This window comes from Pelobates fuscus, chromosome 8, assembly GCF_036172605.1.
Source record: "Pelobates fuscus isolate aPelFus1 chromosome 8, aPelFus1.pri, whole genome shotgun sequence".
NCBI classification, from domain to species: Eukaryota; Metazoa; Chordata; class Amphibia; order Anura; family Pelobatidae; genus Pelobates; species Pelobates fuscus.
Genome location: NC_086324.1, coordinates 39,273,358 through 39,294,051, shown reverse-complemented (window position 1 = coordinate 39,294,051; position 20,694 = coordinate 39,273,358). Strand labels below are relative to the sequence as shown.

The window sequence follows — 20,694 nt, the reverse complement described above, 5'->3', positions numbered from 1 at the left end:
CTGCACTCCGGTCCGCGGTCCCGGCCGGAGTGATAGGAAGGTGCTCAGTGTGCACCTTCCTGTCAGTCCGGCCGGGTACAGGAAACAGAAACTCCTGTTCCGCGCGGAACAGGAGTTTCTGTTTCCTGTACCCGGCCGGACTGACAGGAAGTGCACACTCAGTGTGCACCTTCCCATCACTCTGGCCGGGACCGTGGACCGGAGTGCAGCTCGGCCACCTACAGGGGAGGGGAGGGAGGGAAAAGCAGCTGCAGCCGCCGAGCGCTCTTTACAGAGCGCTCGGCGGCTGCAGCATTTAAAGGGCCGGCCCGCCGCGGCCGGTCCCAAAATAATTTCGGGCGGCCTGGGGGGCAATTGCCTCCCTGCCCCCCGGCCCAGCCCGCCCCTGACCATACGCTCTCAAAGGCAACGTAACCAACCTGGCCATTTTCAATGTAAAAATATTTGACCCATATATTTGACCCTGTAACTTTCAAAAACGCTATAAAACCTGTACATGGGGGGTACTGTTATTCTCAGGAGACTTTGCTGAACACAAATATTAGTGTTTCAAAACTGGAAAATGTATCACAACAATTATATCATCAGTAAAAGTGCTGTTTGTGTGTGAAAAATGCAAAAAAAGTCACTTTCACTGACAATATCATCGCTGTGATATGTTTTACTGTTTTGAATCACTAATATTTGTGTTCAGCAAAGTCTCCCGAGTAAAACAGTAACCCCCATGTACAGGTTTTAGGGTGTCGTAGAACATTACAGGGTAAAATACAGTGATAGCAAATTAAATTCTCTGGACTTTCGGCCTGGGTTGGCAGGCAGGCCCCTTAAATTGCAATCAATAAAATAACTTAATTATGTAAAAATATTACATAAATACGCACGTAGAATTTAAATATATATGCATATTTATATATTTGAAGTCTACGTGTATATTTATATAATTATTTATGTAATTTTGTATATGGACATATGAATAGTTTGTATTCTTTTTATTTATATATACATATATATATATATATACACACAATTTCATTCTAAGTGTATTTTGATATAAATATATATTAATATCAAAATACAGTTAGAATAAAATTTCGTATAGATATATAATTTTTTTTTAATTTGTATTATTATTTTTACATGTTTAATTTAAATTACTTATTTGTATTTTATAATATAGTTATTATATATATTATAAATATACACACGTGTGTAATTTAATTATAAGTGTATTTTTATATTAATATATGTACATATTAATATAAAAATACACTTAGCATGACATAGGTATAATATATGTCTATATATCATATATATATATATATATATATATATATATACACATATAATAATAATTTTTTTTATTCACTTTAACTTAATTTTTTTTTATGATTTTACAGCAGCAGGGAGACTGCCTGTCAGCACAGACAGTCCCCCTGCAGGCAGACAGATGGACACCTATTGTGGACATGTGGTCGCCCTCTTGGGCGATCACATGGCCACAGGGGTCCTAATCCGCCATGGGGAGACTGTCTGGGCTGCAGGCAGTCTCCCCACAACGGGAGCACCGCCGACCGCTGCCGGGGGAACGACGGCGATCGGGTAAGTACATCTTAAATTTAGGACGGTTCAGGACCGTCGTCGGTCGGCAATGGAAAAATGCCGATGACGGTCCTGAACCGTCCTAAGTCCTTAAGGGGTTAATAAAGGTGTTGCGAACATAAATGTGGGGTAATAATCATTAAGGAAATATCCATCGGTTGTCCCATGTTTAAAACTTTGCACCACTTTTTCTAATCTTCTAAAAGTTCTGACTTGCTGGTTTCATCATATTTCTTATAGCAGGGATAGGCAACCGCCGGCACTCCAGATGTTGTGGACTACATCCCCCATAATGCTCTTACACCCATAAGGCTGGCAAAGCATCAAAGGAGGTGTAGTCCTAAACATCTGGAGTGCCGAAGGTTGCCTATGCCCGTCTTATAGGAAATAAAGTGCAAAACCTCAAACATCTTAAAAGTCAATTGCCAACACAAAGGCCCAGACTAAACATGTTACAAATCTACTCACTGATAATGATGAGAAACTTACAATTTGTAAATAAGGGATGCTGACATTAAAACTGTCATTCATGTTGGCGTGCCACACGATTCTCACGTTTGTTATAAAGAAAGTGCCTAAATTGCCCTTAAAAAAAAGGAAAATGAGAAGTAGGTAAATACATTTTTTTATGGCCAGAGATATTTGCATACTATGTACATATGATGCATGCCTGTTGTATAATAACATATGGTGAAAGTAAAACGTTTCAGTACATGTGATCTGCATGAAGCTATTGTTTCATGAAATGGAAAAACTATGTTTTGTTTTTTTTTGAAATTCTTTATTTTTGTAGTACTAAGAAATACAGGCACACCTATATCGCCACGACAGCAGATACAGGTCGATGGAACAACATAAGATAAACAGTTGTGTGGCAAGCATTAATAGTACATTTTTGTTAAAGAGAGTTTCATAAAGGTCTATAACATTTGCTTAAACGTTAGCTTAAACCAGGCTGGTAACCGCTGAAAAGTAGAGTAGACAATTGGGATATTATTGCATGACAAAAAAAAAAAAGCATAACATAACAGCCTATTGGAGCCTGTCAATGGAGGTAGAAACATAGCAAGGAATTCACACATTTTATGTTGTTGGTTAAGAGTGACACTTCCATATGGCCTAACAAGCTGCGACATGCAGTGTGAACAGGTAGGTAACAGACAGAACTTGCATATTATTTAAATATAAGTAGAGAGGAGGTGGTCATGCCACTATGCACAGCCCAAGATATAAAACACATGTAAAGGCAAATCATACCAGCAGTAGCAAGATTGGTAGGAACGGGGTTGTGGCCCGGGGACTAAGTCATGTATCCGGGTTCCACCAGTAATATTTAATACACGTTGTAAGGTATCCACGTTAATCTGCCACGCTCCAGCTAAAATGTTGCGAGGTCGCTGCTCTGGTCAGGTAGCTTATTGGGGATACAAATGGTAGCATCTGAGATTTTGGGCCAGGTAGTATAAACTATGGCAGTAGGCCTTCCTAGCCCCAATAGCATTCGTATGCCAAATAACCACCGGAACTATGTTTTGAACATTTTTTTTTTTATAATTTACATTTTAATTACATTGTCTTCATACATTAAAGAGCTGAAGGGGGATCAACTCCAGTCCCTTTTATTCACTTTCTATTATAATTGTTCTAGTACGTAATCTTTAGGGAAGAGTTAACAGAAATGTAATATTCTACCTTTTAAATCCTATTTTCTGTATACCATGCCTGTAAACTTTTATATTTGTAGTTCAGCAACTAGACAAAGTTCCATTCTTAAGATCTGATGATTTAATATGCTCAGTCAGCTGTGAGTAGCCCTCCAAAAAAAAAAAAAAAAACCCTCAAAGTTTTTATCCTAGAAGTGCTGTAAATTGCATTAAATGAACAATCCCACCCCATTACAAATTCAGCTAATTTAAGTTGTTATGGGGGGACAAGAGATTTCGATCACCTACTTACCTTCACTTGTTAAACTGTATTGCATCTCTGTCTGTATGGTTTCCTTCCTCTCTGCATTGCAGTATGAGGAAGGGTTAGCTGAGTGGCCTGCCATAGTATAAGAGCATCACGTGATCCATCAATGGGCACCCTCTGAGAGGAATATTACATACTATGTTGTTTTACAGGTGGGATTGTTAGTTTAATGGAGAGCTAAAACCACATAAAATTAACGTCTCTGGTAACAGAATCTGTGCTCAATGCCATTCTTGTGCATATAAATGAGAGGGAAAGAATCAGATAAAATGTTATCAGATCAGTTATCAATATTTCGACGTTCTAACCTGGTCACTGGATAAATTCCATACGCCATTGATTTTGTCATAGACCTGCTCCCGGGGAAGAAGTCTCAGCTGTTTGTTTTGGATCAGCGCCCCTCTTAGCTTCAGATCTCTATACATTTTGGAGGTCTCATAGGCTCTAGAAAATATAGAAACTGGATATTTACCAACTTATTGACCATATTCTAAAATACACAAACATGTAATATGTACATATTAGGCCTCAAAATTCCCACTCACCCCTATCAACTGGTGAGTGAATGTGCAGCCCTAGCAAGAAGACATTCATCCCCTGGTTACACTATCTGCCCAGTTTCACTGGCTGCTACCTACAAGTTCGCTTCTTGGATTTCCCTGTTTTCTATACCATCCAATTTCTCTATCTGTAAATCATAACCCTGATGGAAAGAGGTTAGTAACATGGCTTGGGATAGACTCTGGTTAAACCCAACAGCTGTAATATCCTCCATCGGGTTCATCTGATCCTACAGCCTATTTCTCTCTGCTTTACAACCTACAACCACCAACATATGCCAAATTCTGCCCCTTAAAGCATCATTTTCAGAGGAAAAGAAATGGGATGGATTCAAGTAAAATTATGAAATCTGTTTGCAGATTTTTTTTTGTATATATTTAACAGTGAACCCATTAACGTTCGGGCTGCTCGGAATGCCTGACAATTTTTTTTTTTTTTAAAGCTTACTTTAGTGAATCGTTACTGACATCAGGGAATTGCTAGGATATTAAGAAATGAAGAGGTGAACATATGGTCAATACATCTGCAATAGACTTACCTATGTACAGCAATGACAGACGTGAACAGCCTAGGACTTCCAGGGACAGCATTCGTGAAAATGAACTCAAAACGTGTATTATTGCATTTTGTTAAAATATAAAGTGCTTCGGTTTGACCTCGTAATTTCTGTCGATATAAAACCAAGTGTCATAAACAACGCACCACACAGAGCACTGCATGGTTGGAAAACACTCCCTTAATAACACGTCTCTAATTAAACCAAATTACATTTTTTCCCTTATATACTGACATTCAATCAAAATGAAATAATACATTTCATTAATGACCAAAGTACAGACACAGCGTTACACTCAGGAATAATAAAAAAAAAAAAAAAACATAACTGATGGGACCTTCATAAAAAACCTAGCTAGCTAATTATCATTCAGAACATATTTTCAAAATGGAGTAGACATCTGAAAACAGGAGAAGACTACAATTACATTCCAGGGAATTGCTTGCAAACCTGTGAAAGAAGTGAGTACCTTTATTTTTCTATTACAGATTTTATTGATGGCATTCCCCATATAATACGTCTGTATCAACCCTTTAATTACATCATACTTACTGAATTAGCAGTCCTTGAAGTAATGTTTATAATACAGTTGTAGCCAACAGCTAAAAATGAAAAAAAAAAAAAAGAAATTTAGAAAATTTAGAAAGCAAAACAAACATGTCTTCATGATTTATTTTCTTTTGTTGGTGGGATACCAATTCCTCACCCTGGCATGGATAGGGAGGGAAGGACAAATTGCTGAGGAGAGGGAGGGCATGGTGAGAGGTCACAATGGGATGGAGAAATTACTAAATAAAATAGTTATGAAGTGTAAAGTAACTTTGCTAGGGATAAGGTGCATACGCACCCATGTATTTACACACACAGGCACACACTATCACTCCATACAGATAGACATACCTCTATATTCAAACAAACACACACACACACACACACACACACACACACCCCGTCACTCCACACAGATAGATCCACCTCCGTATTCACACACCGTCACTCCACACAGATAGATACATCTCTGTATTCACACACCGTCATTCTACACAGATAGATACACCTCTGTATTCACACACCGTCATTCCACACAGTTATACACCTCTGTATTCACACACACACACACCGTCATTTCACACAGTTATACACCTCTGTAATTCACACACTGTCACTCCGCACAGACAGATACACCACTGTATTCACACACACTGTCACTCCACACAAATAAACATATAAACTCTTAAATTAATACATGCACAAAATCCACATTATTGATTCTACACACTAACAGGCAGGCAGACTGTTCTATGCCCTTAAGGTCCTCTTTGGGACCATGTCAAGTGAATTGTTCACCATAAATGGATTGTTGACGTATAAATGAAAATAAAGACATAATACTCACCCAGATTCACACGAGGTAGAGCTAGAGAATGCCAAATTATGCGTAAATTTGTCACTAAAAGTCGACCTGAAATGAAGAATGAGAACAGTTACAATACTAAAACATACAAACAAGACAATTTAGAGGTCTATACACTTAAGAAAATTATTGGATGAAAATGTTAGCTCATCACAAGAGGACAGAGATTAGCATGGATCCACTGTCTATGAGTAAATTAATTTCAGCACCATATGCTTAAGCCAGTTTAGTATTTTGACTCTTGGCTCCACCTGTGTGCCCCCTCATTGATGTACTAATATTTAGCAATTATCCAATTATCTATAAATTGTGTTAAGCTTGATGAACCCCAGGAAAGCTTCACAGTATAACCCCCAAAGACCTGTACCTCTGTCTCCATTGTTCCCTTTAGTGTCTTCGATAGAATCTAAGCAGTCTATCAGCACTTCTCCTGGTCTCATTTTCATTTGCCTGAAAAAGGGACCAAAATATTGTGATTAGGTTATGTACATACAGAAATCCAGTATATAGTACACACACTTTTAAGATTAGTCATACTGAGTGACTTCCAAATCGTCTGATGACCATTACAATAATGGCCCACACAGCACACATTCCAATATAATTTCCTTGATGCGGTTGCCACAAGAGGACACATTTTTGCCTGATCATTGGGTGAAGATCAGTTGAATTTGCCCCTCTTAATTGGGTCCCTGTCGGGGTTCAATACAACAAACTATTTTTAATTAAACTGAACAACTCCTAAAGGGACAGAAAGAATATGGCATCATGCAATTTAAACTCTGAGACACTCCTGGATATTCATGGCATTAGAAAAAAAAATATATATATATATATTAAAAGCAAAATGATAGTTTGTGCTTGTGGCCCTAACAATTATTAATCCATCGGTACAGATTGATTTACTAGATATTGTGAGATGGCAAAACTGACTTAATAATTATGACCAAATCATTCTTTTGTTTATTCATAAATCATTCACTTTATCAAAAGTGTGATTCTGTATATTTGGAAATATTAAACATCAGTAATATTGGTAGATATAGCACTGGGTTATCGTACTTGTATATCCCTTGGGAGATCATTTCTTGGAGAGATCAGATGCCTGTCTTGAAACAAAATAGATGCTGGGATTTAAGCACATTATTTGGCTTTGCTAAGATTACATGACATTTTACCAAGGACTCAGATAATCCCCATTTGATGCTGCTGAGGCCAACATATTCTTACTTCCCTGGGCAAATCGTAATAGATTGTTACCAAGTATCAAATACCTGATTTGTCTGTATTTATACAGGAGTTATGTTTGCTTTCTTTTACTTAAAAAAAAAATGTGTGTCTTCATATAAGTTACATGTGATTTCTAGTATTCCAAGGAAGGTAGTGACACATTTACATTTTAGTGACACATTTACATTTTTCTTTCTTTATTGCAGTTACATCCAGAAGAGGCGCACAAGGTAACATAACATAACAGTGCATTGAAGTCTGAGAGGCATGTATTTTTAGTGCAGTGGGTGGGGGAGAAGACCCATCTTTTAGTAGAGGGCCGGCCCTGGTATACCTATTAAAAACACTATAGCCTCCTGGCCCCCTAAATACAGTAAAAATCTTAACTTTATTCCAGTGCTGGCTCTGCCCCTGATCTGCCTCCTTTGCTGACATCACCAGAAGTGGTAATGTCAGCCAATCACAATGCTTCCTCATAGGAAAGCATGGGATTAGCTGAAATTGTCAAAGGAGGAAGATCAGGGGCAAAACCAGCACAATCTAAAAACAGCCCTGGCCAATCAGCACCTCCTCTTAGAGATGCATTGAATTAATGGATCTCTATGAGGAAAGTTCAGTGTCTGCATGAAGCGGGTGAAGACACTGAATGGTAGTGTGATGTAATTCCAGTAAAATACAAGTTTAGCAGGCTAAGATTGCCACAAGGCATATGTATGTATATGTGTTTGTAGTATCAGTTAGTTAATTACACGTAGCTAAGATACTGTTATCACTGTACTGACCAGGTGCAGGAATGTAAGAACTGGAATTACGCGTCCCTCTCCTTTGTATCAGATGAGCCACGTGGTTAGACCGGATGGATGAGTTTAGACTCTATTTATTAAATAGGTTAAGGGTATGTGTGGGTGTAGTTAATTGTGGGAGGAGCTACAGTGCTATATAAGGAATGTACTCTATGTATTCAGTACTCAGACTTTGCTGTATTTTGGTGACGCTAGTCCCTCTGAGTCCCGATCGGTGATCCAATAAAGAATCTCTTCCTTCCTGAAGAAACCTGTGTCCATCTCTCTGTGCTTGGCTTCCGTCAGTTTCTCCGGTATCATTTGGTGCATTGGCCGGGAAGCTCATCGTTCAACGGTAGCTGAGAGGCAGAGGCGTGAGACGGTCTATCTTTGCCCACGTTCTCTACGGCTGCACCCCTGAACTTCTGCGTGGACCTCCCTTCGTCTCGGCGCCACTGGTCTGTTGTCCAGGAGATCATCGGCCTCTACGTGAGAAGTGCTGGGGTGTCCCCGTCGATGAGTGTGAACTCAGGTTCAGGAACGAGGAGGTAAGACAACTGCTGTTTTAGACGGCAGGACCCACTAGGGGTATACCGATTGTGCGGTAGGCCCAAAGGGGTTTTGAATCTGTGTATCTGCCCCCTCTGTCGGAGGGAAGGAGCGAAGGCGCACCGCTCGATCGAACGCTCTTTAGTCAGACCGTTTGATTTGGTTAGTCAGGCGGGGTCCTGGTGTAAATAGCCCTAGCCGGACACCGGTGTCTTGTCTAGACTAGCGTTCTAGGGTGTATATTACGTTCGCTAGGTCGGAGGGACCGGGAGACTAAGCGGCGCCTGTGTAAATTCGGTTCGCTAGTTCTCATCCTATCTGGGCTAAGTGGGAAGGCGTGTAAATTTGGAACCCACTAGACTTTTGATAGTGCGACTAAGAGGCGCCTGTGTAAATTCGGTTCTCTAGCTCGCTATATATGTGGTGATTGGGCAGTGTGGCTAACCAAAACGGGTGTATATAGTTTTAGGTAGTCCATTCAAGGTACTGGCCAATAGTTTAGTTGGGAATTGTAAATGTGTTAACGATTGTTTTAGTAAAGTGTATATCTTGTTAGATAGCGCGAGCTCAGCCGTCCAGCGAGAGTGTTAATAGTGTGTTGCTGTATTATAGTGCACGGTACCATAACCCTGTATATTTACTGACATTATATAATAAGTACTAATCATTGTCGTCCATTGCATGTTTAACACCATAACCACTAATAATTGTATTGTGACCTTAACTTGTGCTTTGACCTATGCTAACCGTACTGTAACCGCTATTTGTAAAAGACGATGTTACTGGGGTGTGTTATAGACGGGTAATTCGTATATAGAGAATTATAGCGTGGGTGACTGTATAGTTACGCCAAAGGGCATAATATTGATTATATAGTGACTGGTGTAACAGCTGTGTGTGTACGGGAATTCCCTGAGTGTTTATTGTTATTGTGTACGTTTCACTTGGTAACCGTACCACGTGGTGCTGTTGCCAGAGGAAACGGGTGTGACTGTTGAATAGTACGCGTGTATAGTATTCGTTGTCGACGACGTTCCATTGTTAAGTATGGGTGCGTCGCAGTCAACGATTCCGGATCCCTTAGGATGTATGGTTAAGAATTTTAAAAAGGGATTCAAAGTTTGTGATTTTGGGGTAAAGATGTCTCCTGTACGTTTGGTCACTTTGTGTACTAGGGAGTGGCCTACTTTGGTTGCGGCATGGCCGCCACGTGGCAGTTTGGATCCAACTCTGGTACAGCGCTTACACGTGGCTGTATCGGGTAGGCCTGAACTTTACGGCCAGTTTCCTTATATTGACTGTTGGAGACAGGCCATAAATGACTCGCCAAAATGGCTCCAGACATGCCACGAGGAGCAGTGTCGCCTCATGGTAGCTAGGACTTGCTCGTCCACTAGGACTGGTGTTAGGCCCATTTTGGACACGCCCCCTGAGTCCGAGATCCCTTTGCCGCCCCCTTACTTTCCGTTAAGAAGAAGTGACGCAAACGCAGGAAGTCCTGCACCCCTCCCCTCATTACCCTCATCCACTTCCGCTTCCTCCTCCAGTACAGGATCCACCCCCCCTCGTACTAAATCTCCCCTTCCGGAACCAGAATCCACCCCCATTAGAAACGAATATCCTGATTTGGCGCCACTTCAGACTTCCGGTCAAGCTTCATCTAGCTCGGCTCGAAGTGTTTTATTTACGACCTTTTCCCAAAACCGACCTCCCACATCCCCATACCCTATCTCTCCCCGACCGGAACCCATGACTGACGCCTCTCTACGTAGCCCCATCCAAACCCGACAGTTGACTGGTGCCCAACAATTAAAGCACTATCAGATGCCTCTTCGTCTGAATCCCGGGTCAGCTTATATCGATGCCGCAGGTCAAATGGCACACGCTGACCCAGTCTTCGTATATGTCCCATTTACCACAACCGATCTTTTAAACTGGAAGACCCATAATTCCTCGTATACTGAGAAACCACAAGCTATGACTGATCTGTTCACCTCAATAGTACAGACGCATAATCCGACATGGGCTGATTGCCAGCAGTTACTAATGACTTTATTTAACAATGAGGAAAGGACAAGAATAAATCAAGCAGCCATTAAAGCATTAGAGGATAGAGCCCGTGCTTTGAACCAAGCCAATCCAGCAGCATGGGCCGCGACACACTATCCCAACACCGATCCCGATTGGAACGTAAATGGTGCTGATATGGTTCAACTCAGAGCCTATAGAGACGCTATAATTGCTGGCATGAAAGCCGGAGGAAAGAAAGCCATTAACATGTCGAAGACAGTTGAGGTGATCCAGAAAAGCGATGAAGCGCCCAGTGTCTTTTATGACCGATTATTGGAGGCATACCGCTTGTATACCCCCTTTAATCCGGAAGACGCAGACAATTCCCGAATGGTTAACTCCGCCTTTGTCAGCCAAGCATACGGAGATATTAAGCGCAAGCTACAAAAGTTAGAAGGGTTTGCAGGTATGTCCATCACCCAACTAATGGAGGTAGCAAATAAGGTCTATATGAACAGGGATACAGAAAGTAAGAAAGAGGAAGAGCGCAAGATGCGTAAAAAGGCTGATATGCTAGCGGTAGCGATCGCAGGCGTAGATAAACGGGGCCCAGATAGAGGCAATAATAGATGGAGTAGGGAGCCTTTGAGTAGGGATCAATGCGCGTATTGCAAGGAAGAAGGGCATTGGAGGAACGAATGTCCGCAAAGAGAGCAGTACGAGAGAGACCAACCCAGGGCAGGCTACGGAAACTTTAGAGGTAGAGCGAGAGGTAGAGGAGGCCCCGGAGGGAGTAATGGTTATAGAGGGAGTAATGGGAACAGAGGAAGTGTTAGGGAAGACAGGTATATTCCAGCAGCGCAAAGGTCCCGCGATAGAGAAGGTAGGGACTTTGTAGGATTGGCTGACACTGTCATGGAGGACTATTGATACCGACCGGGCTCCATCCCCCTTGGTCGAGCGGAGCCTATGGTCGATGTATCAATAGGGGGGAAAAGGAGTGCGTTCATGATCGACACTGGTGCTGAACATTCAGTGGTGACTAATCTAGTTGCTCCTCCATCTGGAAGGACTATTACTGTGATAGGAGCAACTGGAAGAAGTGCTGAAAAACCGGTTCTTAAAAGTCGACTCTGTACATTGGGAGGCCACGTAGTAAAACACCAATTCCTTTATATGCCTGAATGTCCAGTCCAATTGCTGGGACGTGATATGCTATCAAAATTACAAGCGCAGATTACGTTCCTACCAAATGGAACAACATCCTTAAAGTTTAATGGACCTTCAGGTATTATGACTTTATCCGTACCAAAGGAAGAAGAGTGGCGACTTTATACAGTGTTGACTAGCCAAAACCCTAGGAGTGATGAGACATTGTTTAACATACCAGGAGTTTGGGCAGAGAACAACCCACCAGGACTGGCCCGCAATATTCCACCAATAAAAATTGAACTGAAACATGGGGTTTATCCAGTGAGCCTAAGACAATATCACATTCCGCAGAAGGCTAAGAAGAACATCCAATCCTATCTGGATAAGTTCATACGGTATGGTATCCTAAAATTCTGTACTTCCCCCTGGAACACCCCATTGCTGCCTGTTCAAAAGCCCGGTACAGATGAGTATCGACCTGTACAGGACTTAAGAGCAGTCAATGATGCGGTTGTTAGCATACATCCAGTTGTACCCAATCCATATAACCTGCTTGCTTTAATTCCGGGCGGGGCTACTTACTTCACAGTCTTAGATCTCAAAGATGCCTTCTTTTGCCTCCGAATTGCCGCAGAAAGCCAATGTATTTTCGCTTTCCAATGGGAGAACGCTGTAACGGGCTCAAAACGCCAAATGACTTGGACAAGACTGCCCCAAGGGTTTAAAAATTCACCTACCCTATTTGGTTCAGCTCTAAGTCAAGATCTACTGGATTTCGAGTCTATCCCAGGAGAATGTGTATTGTTACAATATGTAGATGACTTGTTGATAGCAGCAGTTACAAAAGAAAAATGTCAGCAAGCAACGCACGATCTACTACATATTCTCTGGAAGGCAGGATACAAGGTGTCCAGGAAGAAGGCTCAGTTGTGTTTGCCAACTGTCAAGTATCTGGGATTCCATATCTCTGAAGGTCAAAGGATTATGGGGCCAGAGAGAAAAGAAGCTGTCTGCCAAATACCAATACCCAAGAATAGAAGACAAGTGCGAGAATTCTTGGGGGCAGCAGGCTTCTGTAGGATATGGATTCCCAGCTATGCGATACTGGCAAAACCTCTGTACGCAGCCATCAAAGGTACAGAGCACGACCCCTTCTTATGGACCCAAGAACAGCAAACGGCATTTGAAGATGTGAAGAAGGCTTTGATGAGTGCCCCAGCATTAGGTCTACCTGATCACACACGACCATTCTACTTATATGTACACGAGCAAAGAAGAATGGCTGTGGGAGTATTGACACAGTACTTGGGATCATGGCAAAGACCTGTTGCCTACATGTCTAAGCAACTGGATGCAGTGGCCAGCGGACTTCCACCTTGTCTAAGAGCCGTAGCTGCAGCCGCCCTGCTAGTAGCTGAAGCCGATAAACTCACTCTGGGTCAAGAACTTTATGTACGAGTCCCACATGCAGTACAGACGTTGTTGGATTACAAAGGAAATCATTGGTTTAGTAACAGCCGTATGACCAAGTATCAAGCAATGTTGTGTGAAAACCCAAGAGTGCATTTAGAGACTGTAAACACCTTAAATCCAGCTACCCTTTTGCCGCAACCTACTGAAAGTCAACATGATTGTTTGGAAGTAATGGATGAAGTATTTTCAAGTAGACCAGATCTTCGTGATTTTCCCATCCAGAACCCCGATGTTCAATATTACACCGACGGCAGTAGTTATGTGAAAGAAGGGATCCGCTATGCAGGATATGCAGTGACAACAATAGACAAGGTGATAGAAGCTCGGCCACTGGCGAAAGGAACATCAGCACAAAAGGCAGAATTAATAGCACTAACACGAGCGTTACAATTGGCTGAAGGTTTAAGAGTAAATATCTATACGGACTCTAAGTATGCGTTTTTAACCACTCATGCCCACGGAGCTTTGTATAAAGAAAGAGGACTACTGAATTCAGAAGGCAAAGAAATCAAGTACGCAGCTGAAATCCTACAACTATTGGAAGCAGTGTGGGAGCCGAAAGAAGTCGGTATCATACATTGTCGAGCGCATCTGAGAGGAGATGGTGATGTAACCAAGGGAAATCGGATGGCAGATAGTGCAGCTAAGCGTGCTGCTGAATCAGGAAGACAGGAGTATGTGGGGCATATAGCTGCTCTTATACCAACTCCACTGTCCCAATGGACTCCAGTTTATACAGCTCAAGAAGAGGAGTGGTTAAAGACTGAACCGGGAAAGTATTTGGAGAACAAGTGGTATCAGCTAGAAGATGGAAGAATAGTCATACCAGCATCACTAGCGGTAGAAATTGTCCAAAATTATCACAACGGGACACATTCTGGGAGAGACAGTACTGAAGAATCTCTCAGGAAACATTTCTACATACCAAGATTGTCCAACTTGACTCAGGCCATTGTACGCAGATGTGTAACGTGTGCTAAGAATAATGCAAGACAAGGACCAGTAAAGCCACCAGGAGTCCAGTTTATGGGGGGACTCCCCATGTCCGATCTACAAATAGACTTTACAGTAATGCCTAAATCGGGTGGACATCGTTACCTGTTGGTAATTGTGTGCACCTATTCAGGCTGGGTAGAAGCATGTCCTACTCGTACAGAGAAAGCAGGAGAAGTTGTAAGATTCCTGCTACGAGAAATAATACCCCGATATGGACTACCCTGTTCTATAGGATCGGACAATGGTCCAGCTTTTGTTCATCAGTGCCTACAACAACTGACTCATATGCTTGGTATAAAGTGGAGGCTTCATACTGCATATAGACCCCAGAGTTCTGGTAAGGTAGAGAGAATGAATAGAACTATAAAGAACCAGTTGGCTAAAATGTGTCAGGAAACCCAACTTAAGTGGAACGTTCTCTTACCCATAGCTTTATTGCGAATCCGCAGTACCCCTACCAGAAGGATGGGCCTCTCTCCTTTTGAAATCATGTATGGGCGACCACCTCCCGTACTTGGTAACTTAAGGGGGGACTTGAGTCAGTTGGGAGAAGGAATTACCCGGCAGCAGGTTGTAGAGTTGGGTAAGACTATGGAGGAGGTACAGAAATGGGTACAAGATAGATTACCTGTGAATATTTATCCCCCTGTTCATAGTTATCATCCAGGAGACCAAGTGTGGATTAAAGAGTGGAATAATGTACCGTTAGGGCCCAAGTGGAGAGGTCCTTATGTTGTTCTTTTGTCTACCCCTACAGTGATAAAAGTTGCCTGAAGTAACTCCGTGGATACATCACTCCAGGGTTAAACCAGCAGCAGTCGATTCTTGGCAAATTACAGCAGATCCAGAGAATCCCTGCAAGATCCGGTTGAAACGCACTACTCAGTCGGAGTAACGAGGAATTATTGTGGATTACAAATTTTATTGTTACAGGTGTGAGTGAGAAGGCCATAATAAAGCCTGTCCGCTTACCAACACATAGTGTATAAGCCAGGAAAGTCTCGAAGGGACACCTGTGAAGACGAGCAGAACTCCATTCCCTGCAGCCCTCACATCCTGGAAGCTGAGGTTCCATCGCACGGACGAAGACTGAGGATGACGGCGAAAGATGTGCTTTTGATTGTGTTTATTTATATGTGTTTTTATATTCAGGAAGGTAGAGGTACCGACACTCCTAGCTGTGAGGTATGCATTAAGACTACGAGAACAGGTAACCATATTTCCCAAACCCTAATTTGGCATTCACAATACGAATGTAAAGGAGAGGTATCAAGATGTAGATACCTAAATATAGACTATAGTGTGTGCCATTTAGGAGTAGGAGAACCTAAGTGCTTCAGTCCAGAGTATCAACCTCGTACAATTTGGTTGACTCTCAGGAATGGAGATCCTCAGGGGACCCTAATTAATAAGACGGTGTTAGAATCCGTACATTCTTCGGGTGTTCTGCTATTTGATGCATGTAAGGCGATATCAAGTGGTAGAAAACCGTGGAATGTATGTGGGGATCTTAGATGGGAGAGGACGTATGGGTCTAATGATAAATATATTTGTCCCAGTAGTAAAAATAAATATGTGAGTCCTAGATGCCCAAATAAAGACTATAACTTTTGTCCATATTGGTCTTGTGTGGGGTGGGCGACTTGGGGACAGACAGTAGATAAAGACATGATAGTGACTAAGTTGCCGACTAGCCCTTATTGTAAGTCTATGGAATGCAACCCAGTCCATATACTTATTAATAACCCCGACAAGTTCCTAGATAAGTATGGAAATTTATTTGGGTTTCAGATATACGGGACGGGTTTAGATCCTGGGACATTATTGTTTATAGGAATAGAGACTGATACGGTATCCTCCCAGACTCATCAAGTATACCATTCCTTTTATGAAGAGATGAGTATAGATAATAAGATCCCCCATAACGCTAAAAACCTGTTCATTGACCTAGCTGAAAGTATTGCCGGTAGTCTTAATGTTACCAACTGCTATGTGTGTGGAGGTACTAACATGGGAGACCAATGGCCTTGGGAAGCAAAGGAGGTAATGTCCGGTTCTGAGGCAGTTGACCAACTAATATCTACACAAGCCGATTATCATTTGAGTGTTAGAGGTAAATCTGAGTGGAGATTAAAGACCTCCATCATAGGTTATGTTTGCATAGCAAGGAAAGGAATAATGTATAATACTTCTGTAGGAGAATTAACTTGTCTAGGGCAAAAAGCTTATGATGATGATACTAAAAATACAACTTGGTGGTCGGCTTCAAATGTCTCAGAACCATCTAACCCGTTTGCTAGATATGCCAGTTTAAAGGATGTGTGGTTTGATTTATCCATCACATCTACCTGGAGAGCCCCAGCAAATTTGTACTGGATCTGTGGTAAGAAAGCCTATTCGGAGTTGCCACAGGACTGGGAAGGGGCATGTGTGTTGGGTATGCTCAAACCATCCTTCTTCTTGTTACCGATTGAAACAGGTGAGACTTTAGGTGTTAAAGTGTATGATGTGAATCATAGGAAGAAAAGGGGACCCTTAGAGATAGGCACCTGGGAAGATAATGAATGGCCTCCCCAGCGTATCATAGATTATTATGGGCCAGCCACGTGGGCAGAAGATGGTACCTTTGGTTATAGAACCCCAATTTATATGCTCAACCGTATTATAAGATTACAGGCGGTGGTTGAGATTATTACTAATGAGACCTCACAAGCACTCAATCTTCTAGCGAAGCATAATACCAGGATGAGGACAGCAGTGTACCAAAATAGATTAGCCTTGGATTACCTTTTGGCAGTAGAGGGAGGTGTATGTGGGAAGTTTAACCTGAGCAATTGCTGTCTTCAAATAGATGACGAAGGGCAAGCAATAGCTGAGCTTACTAGCCATATGGTTAAACTAGTGCATGTGCCTACTCAGGTATGGAAAGGGTACAATCCAAGTAGTTGGTTTGGTAGCTGGTATGAGTGGTTTGGAGGGCTTAAGGCAGTGGTAGGTGGAGTCCTACTGATTTTACTGTTGTGTCTACTCCTACCGTGTCTTATACCCTTAGTAGTTAGGTCTGTGCAAAGCCTGATAGGAAGTATAGCAGAGAGGAAGGCTGCTGCACAGATAATGGCGATATATATAAGTATAAGGCTCTAGATCAAGGAGAACCAATGCAGGAAGATGAGTGTTAAAAGATTCACATCATAAGATAAGTCTGGTCTGGTTCATGGTAACCTGAGGTATATGCAAACCAAGGTTAAGTGATGCCTCAAGTAATTGTGAAATATCAGAGGCATCAAAGGGGGGAATGTGATGTAATTCCAGTAAAATACAAGTTTAGCAGGCTAAGATTGCCACAAGGCATATGTATGTATATGTGTTTGTAGTATCAGTTAGTTAATTACACGTAGCTAAGATACTGTTATCACTGTACTGACCAGGTGCAGGAATGTAAGAACTGGAATTACGCGTCCCTCTCCTTTGTATCAGATGAGCCACGTGGTTAGACCGGATGGATGAGTTTAGACTCTATTTATTAAATAGGTTAAGGGTATGTGTGGGTGTAGTTAATTGTGGGAGGAGCTACAGTGCTATATAAGGAATGTACTCTATGTATTCAGTACTCAGACTTTGCTGTATTTTGGTGACGCTAGTCCCTCTGAGTCCCGATCGGTGATCCAATAAAGAATCTCTTCCTTCCTGAAGAAACCTGTGTCCATCTCTCTGTGCTTGGCTTCCGTCAGTTTCTCCGGTATCAGTAGTGCTGCACACTGTGCAGGACTGCCCCAGGAAGCACCCCTAGCAGCCATCTGAGGAGTGGCCATTGGACTTTTTTTTTTTTTTTACTGCAAAAAGCCTGCAGCGAGAGACTATACTCACTAGACCAAATAAAATAAGCTGTAGTTGTTCTGGTGACTATAGTGTCCCTTTAAGTTTACAGGAGCACAAATTCCTTTTGTATTTTTGTGAGCGCTTCAAACTAACATATAGCCTTCCTAATTTCCATTATAGTCTTACACTGCTCATTGCCTCTGGAATCCACCACACAAAAATCAGGTAATGAGTACTGTCATTTATCATGCAAGCTTGCTGGGACGGCTCTTAAAACCTATTCTGTCAGTCTGAAACTGCCAAACTGGTTTCGTCTTACTTGCTTTATACCCATCGGTCACTGCATAGTGTATTGCAGAATTTGTCCTCTGTATAGAACACTAGTAATCAAAATAAGACTTATTGGAACTTTTCTTGGACCACGAATAAGCTCACTTTTCCCCTCATCCCTAATAAACGAGATGCCAGCGACGTGCCTGTTTAGGTTTCCAAGTTTAACTTGTTTCCCTAAATGTATAAAAGTGCGGCTCGGTATTATGGATAATTCTAACACTGCGGGTAGGAAATTAAACGATGAATCATTCACGGCAGCAGTAGCCTATAACCTCAGTATATTGCTGCAAGGCGGCACTTTTTACGCACTGTCTGTCTGTCTGTCTGTCTGCCTGTCAACACGCACAAATAATTTGTGTTCAGGAAAACATGGCGGACATGGCAGCTGCACAGGGTTATACACCACAGTGTGGATTGGTGGGAATTTAAATTTCATTTTTTTTTAGGTTAAAACAGACCAAGTGAGAGCATTGCAGAGTTTACATTGAATTCCCACTTTAGTGAGTAACCCTGTTAGTGTCTGTCACACAGCAATCACCCTCCCACTGACACCTTGCTAGCCTTCAGGCGCACCAATGCATCATGGGAGTTGTAGTTCTAAGACAGGCAGCCTTTGGCCGGGGGGGGGTGTCTGTATTAACACAGGGCCCCTGTTAGTGACGTCACAGCGCCGAACCGAGGTTCGTTTAACTCCCGGCCCCGTAACCACTCACTGGGGTGTGATATCGAAGCGGATATCCCGGTCCTCCCATATGGCGTCCAGTACGGAAATCATGGTGCCGAGGTGTCCCTGGGATCTCTGGACTTCTCAGCACCGGATTTAGAGACCAGCTAAGAAGAAGCCAGTGGTTGACTTGGCAACCAAATCCACAGCGCATGCGTAGTAAGTTATAGAGAAGCCTGCGCAGGCAGCTCCCAGGCGCATGCGCACACCGCGAGCCTGGGGCGCACGCAGGTCACATCTAGGCAGCAGCTGCGCAGAACGCTGTGGAAGAAGCCGAGTTCGAGGCTGGCTGATGTATTGCGCATGCGCACTGATACTCCTGGAGGAGGCTGATGTATTGCGCATGCGCACTGATACTGCTGGAGGAGGCAGATGTATTGCGCTTGCGCGCTGATACTGCTGTGATAAGGCCATAGTGAGTCTTGCAGTCAGTGGTGGGTGTATAATAGTGCACTCAGTGATGGGTGTATCATGGTGCACTCAGTGATGGGTGTATCATGGTGCAGTCAATGATGGGTGTATCATGGTGCAGTCAGTGATGGGTGTATCATGGTGCAGTCAATGATGGGTGTATCATGGTGCGGTCAGCGATGGGTGAATCATGGTGCAGTCAGCGGTGGGTGTATCATGGTGCAGTCAGCGGTGGGTGTATGATAGTGCAGTCAGCGGTGGGTGTATGATAGTGCAGTCAGCGGTGGGTGTATGATAGTGCAGTCAGCGGTGGGTGTATGATAGTGCAGTCAGCGGTGGGTGTATGATAGTGCAGTCAGTGGTGGGTGTATCATGGTGCAGTCAGTGGTGGGTGTATCATGGTGCAGTCAGTGGTGGGTGTATCATGGTGCAGTCAGTGGTGGGTGTATCATAGTGCAGTCAGTGATGGGTGTATCATAGTGCAGTCAGTGATGGGTGCATGATAGTGCAGTCAGTGATGGGTGTATCATAGTGCAGTCAGTGATGGGTGTATCATAGTGTTAGAGTGGGAGTTCTAAGTGTATTTTCTCTCCAATATTACAGTAAGAGTGGTTAATGGGTACCAAGCTTGCTGGAGAGTAATATATTGAGTTTGACTTGATAATTAACTTAAACATCCTGAATCCCTCCTCTAAGCTCTGCAGCTTGGTGCCCAATGATGCAATTTGGATCTTTGGATTTTTAGTTCACCATTAGTCCATTACATCAGTACACCCATTTGTTTTTCTTCATAGTGAGCTAGAATGATAGGGCGTTACTAGTGGTTTTTTTTAAAAAAAATTTTTCCCAAGAGCACTCAAATCAGGGTAAAAGAGGTCCCCTACCCCTTGGAAATTAAGCATAACATGAGCTGTTGTGGTTATGGTAAAGAATTCCCATTTCTTCCCTGACTGCATTTTTATACATAGTAGACAGGGATAGAGTTTGCAGACTCAGCATGTCACCCTCAAATAGGGACACTTGGGAGTTAAGTGGAGGGGGACTTGAGCAGCTCCTGGTTTTTGGTGCATTTTTGCACTGTTCTAGTTGTAGCTAGTGAATCAACATTTTTAAA

At 42.5% G+C, this 20,694-nt stretch overlaps 1 protein-coding gene across 1 annotated transcript in view; it reads right to left on the bottom strand.

Annotated features, from left to right (window-relative positions):
- The window catches only part of BBS5 (Bardet-Biedl syndrome 5), a 28,775-nt gene extending 9,460 nt beyond the window's left edge, over positions 1–19,315 (bottom strand). The window contains exons 1-7 of the mRNA XM_063428631.1: positions 19,159–19,315; positions 6,469–6,551; positions 6,084–6,149; positions 5,240–5,289; positions 4,670–4,797; positions 3,879–4,014; positions 2,089–2,184 (exon numbers count right to left, since the gene is read on the bottom strand). Coding sequence (XP_063284701.1) covers positions 2,089–2,184; positions 3,879–4,014; positions 4,670–4,797; positions 5,240–5,289; positions 6,084–6,149; positions 6,469–6,551; positions 19,159–19,220 — 621 coding nt within the window. The 5' untranslated portion in view covers positions 19,221–19,315. The remainder of the gene's footprint in view (positions 1–2,088; positions 2,185–3,878; positions 4,015–4,669; positions 4,798–5,239; positions 5,290–6,083; positions 6,150–6,468; positions 6,552–19,158) is intronic.
- Between the last annotated feature and the right edge of the window lie 1,379 nt (positions 19,316–20,694).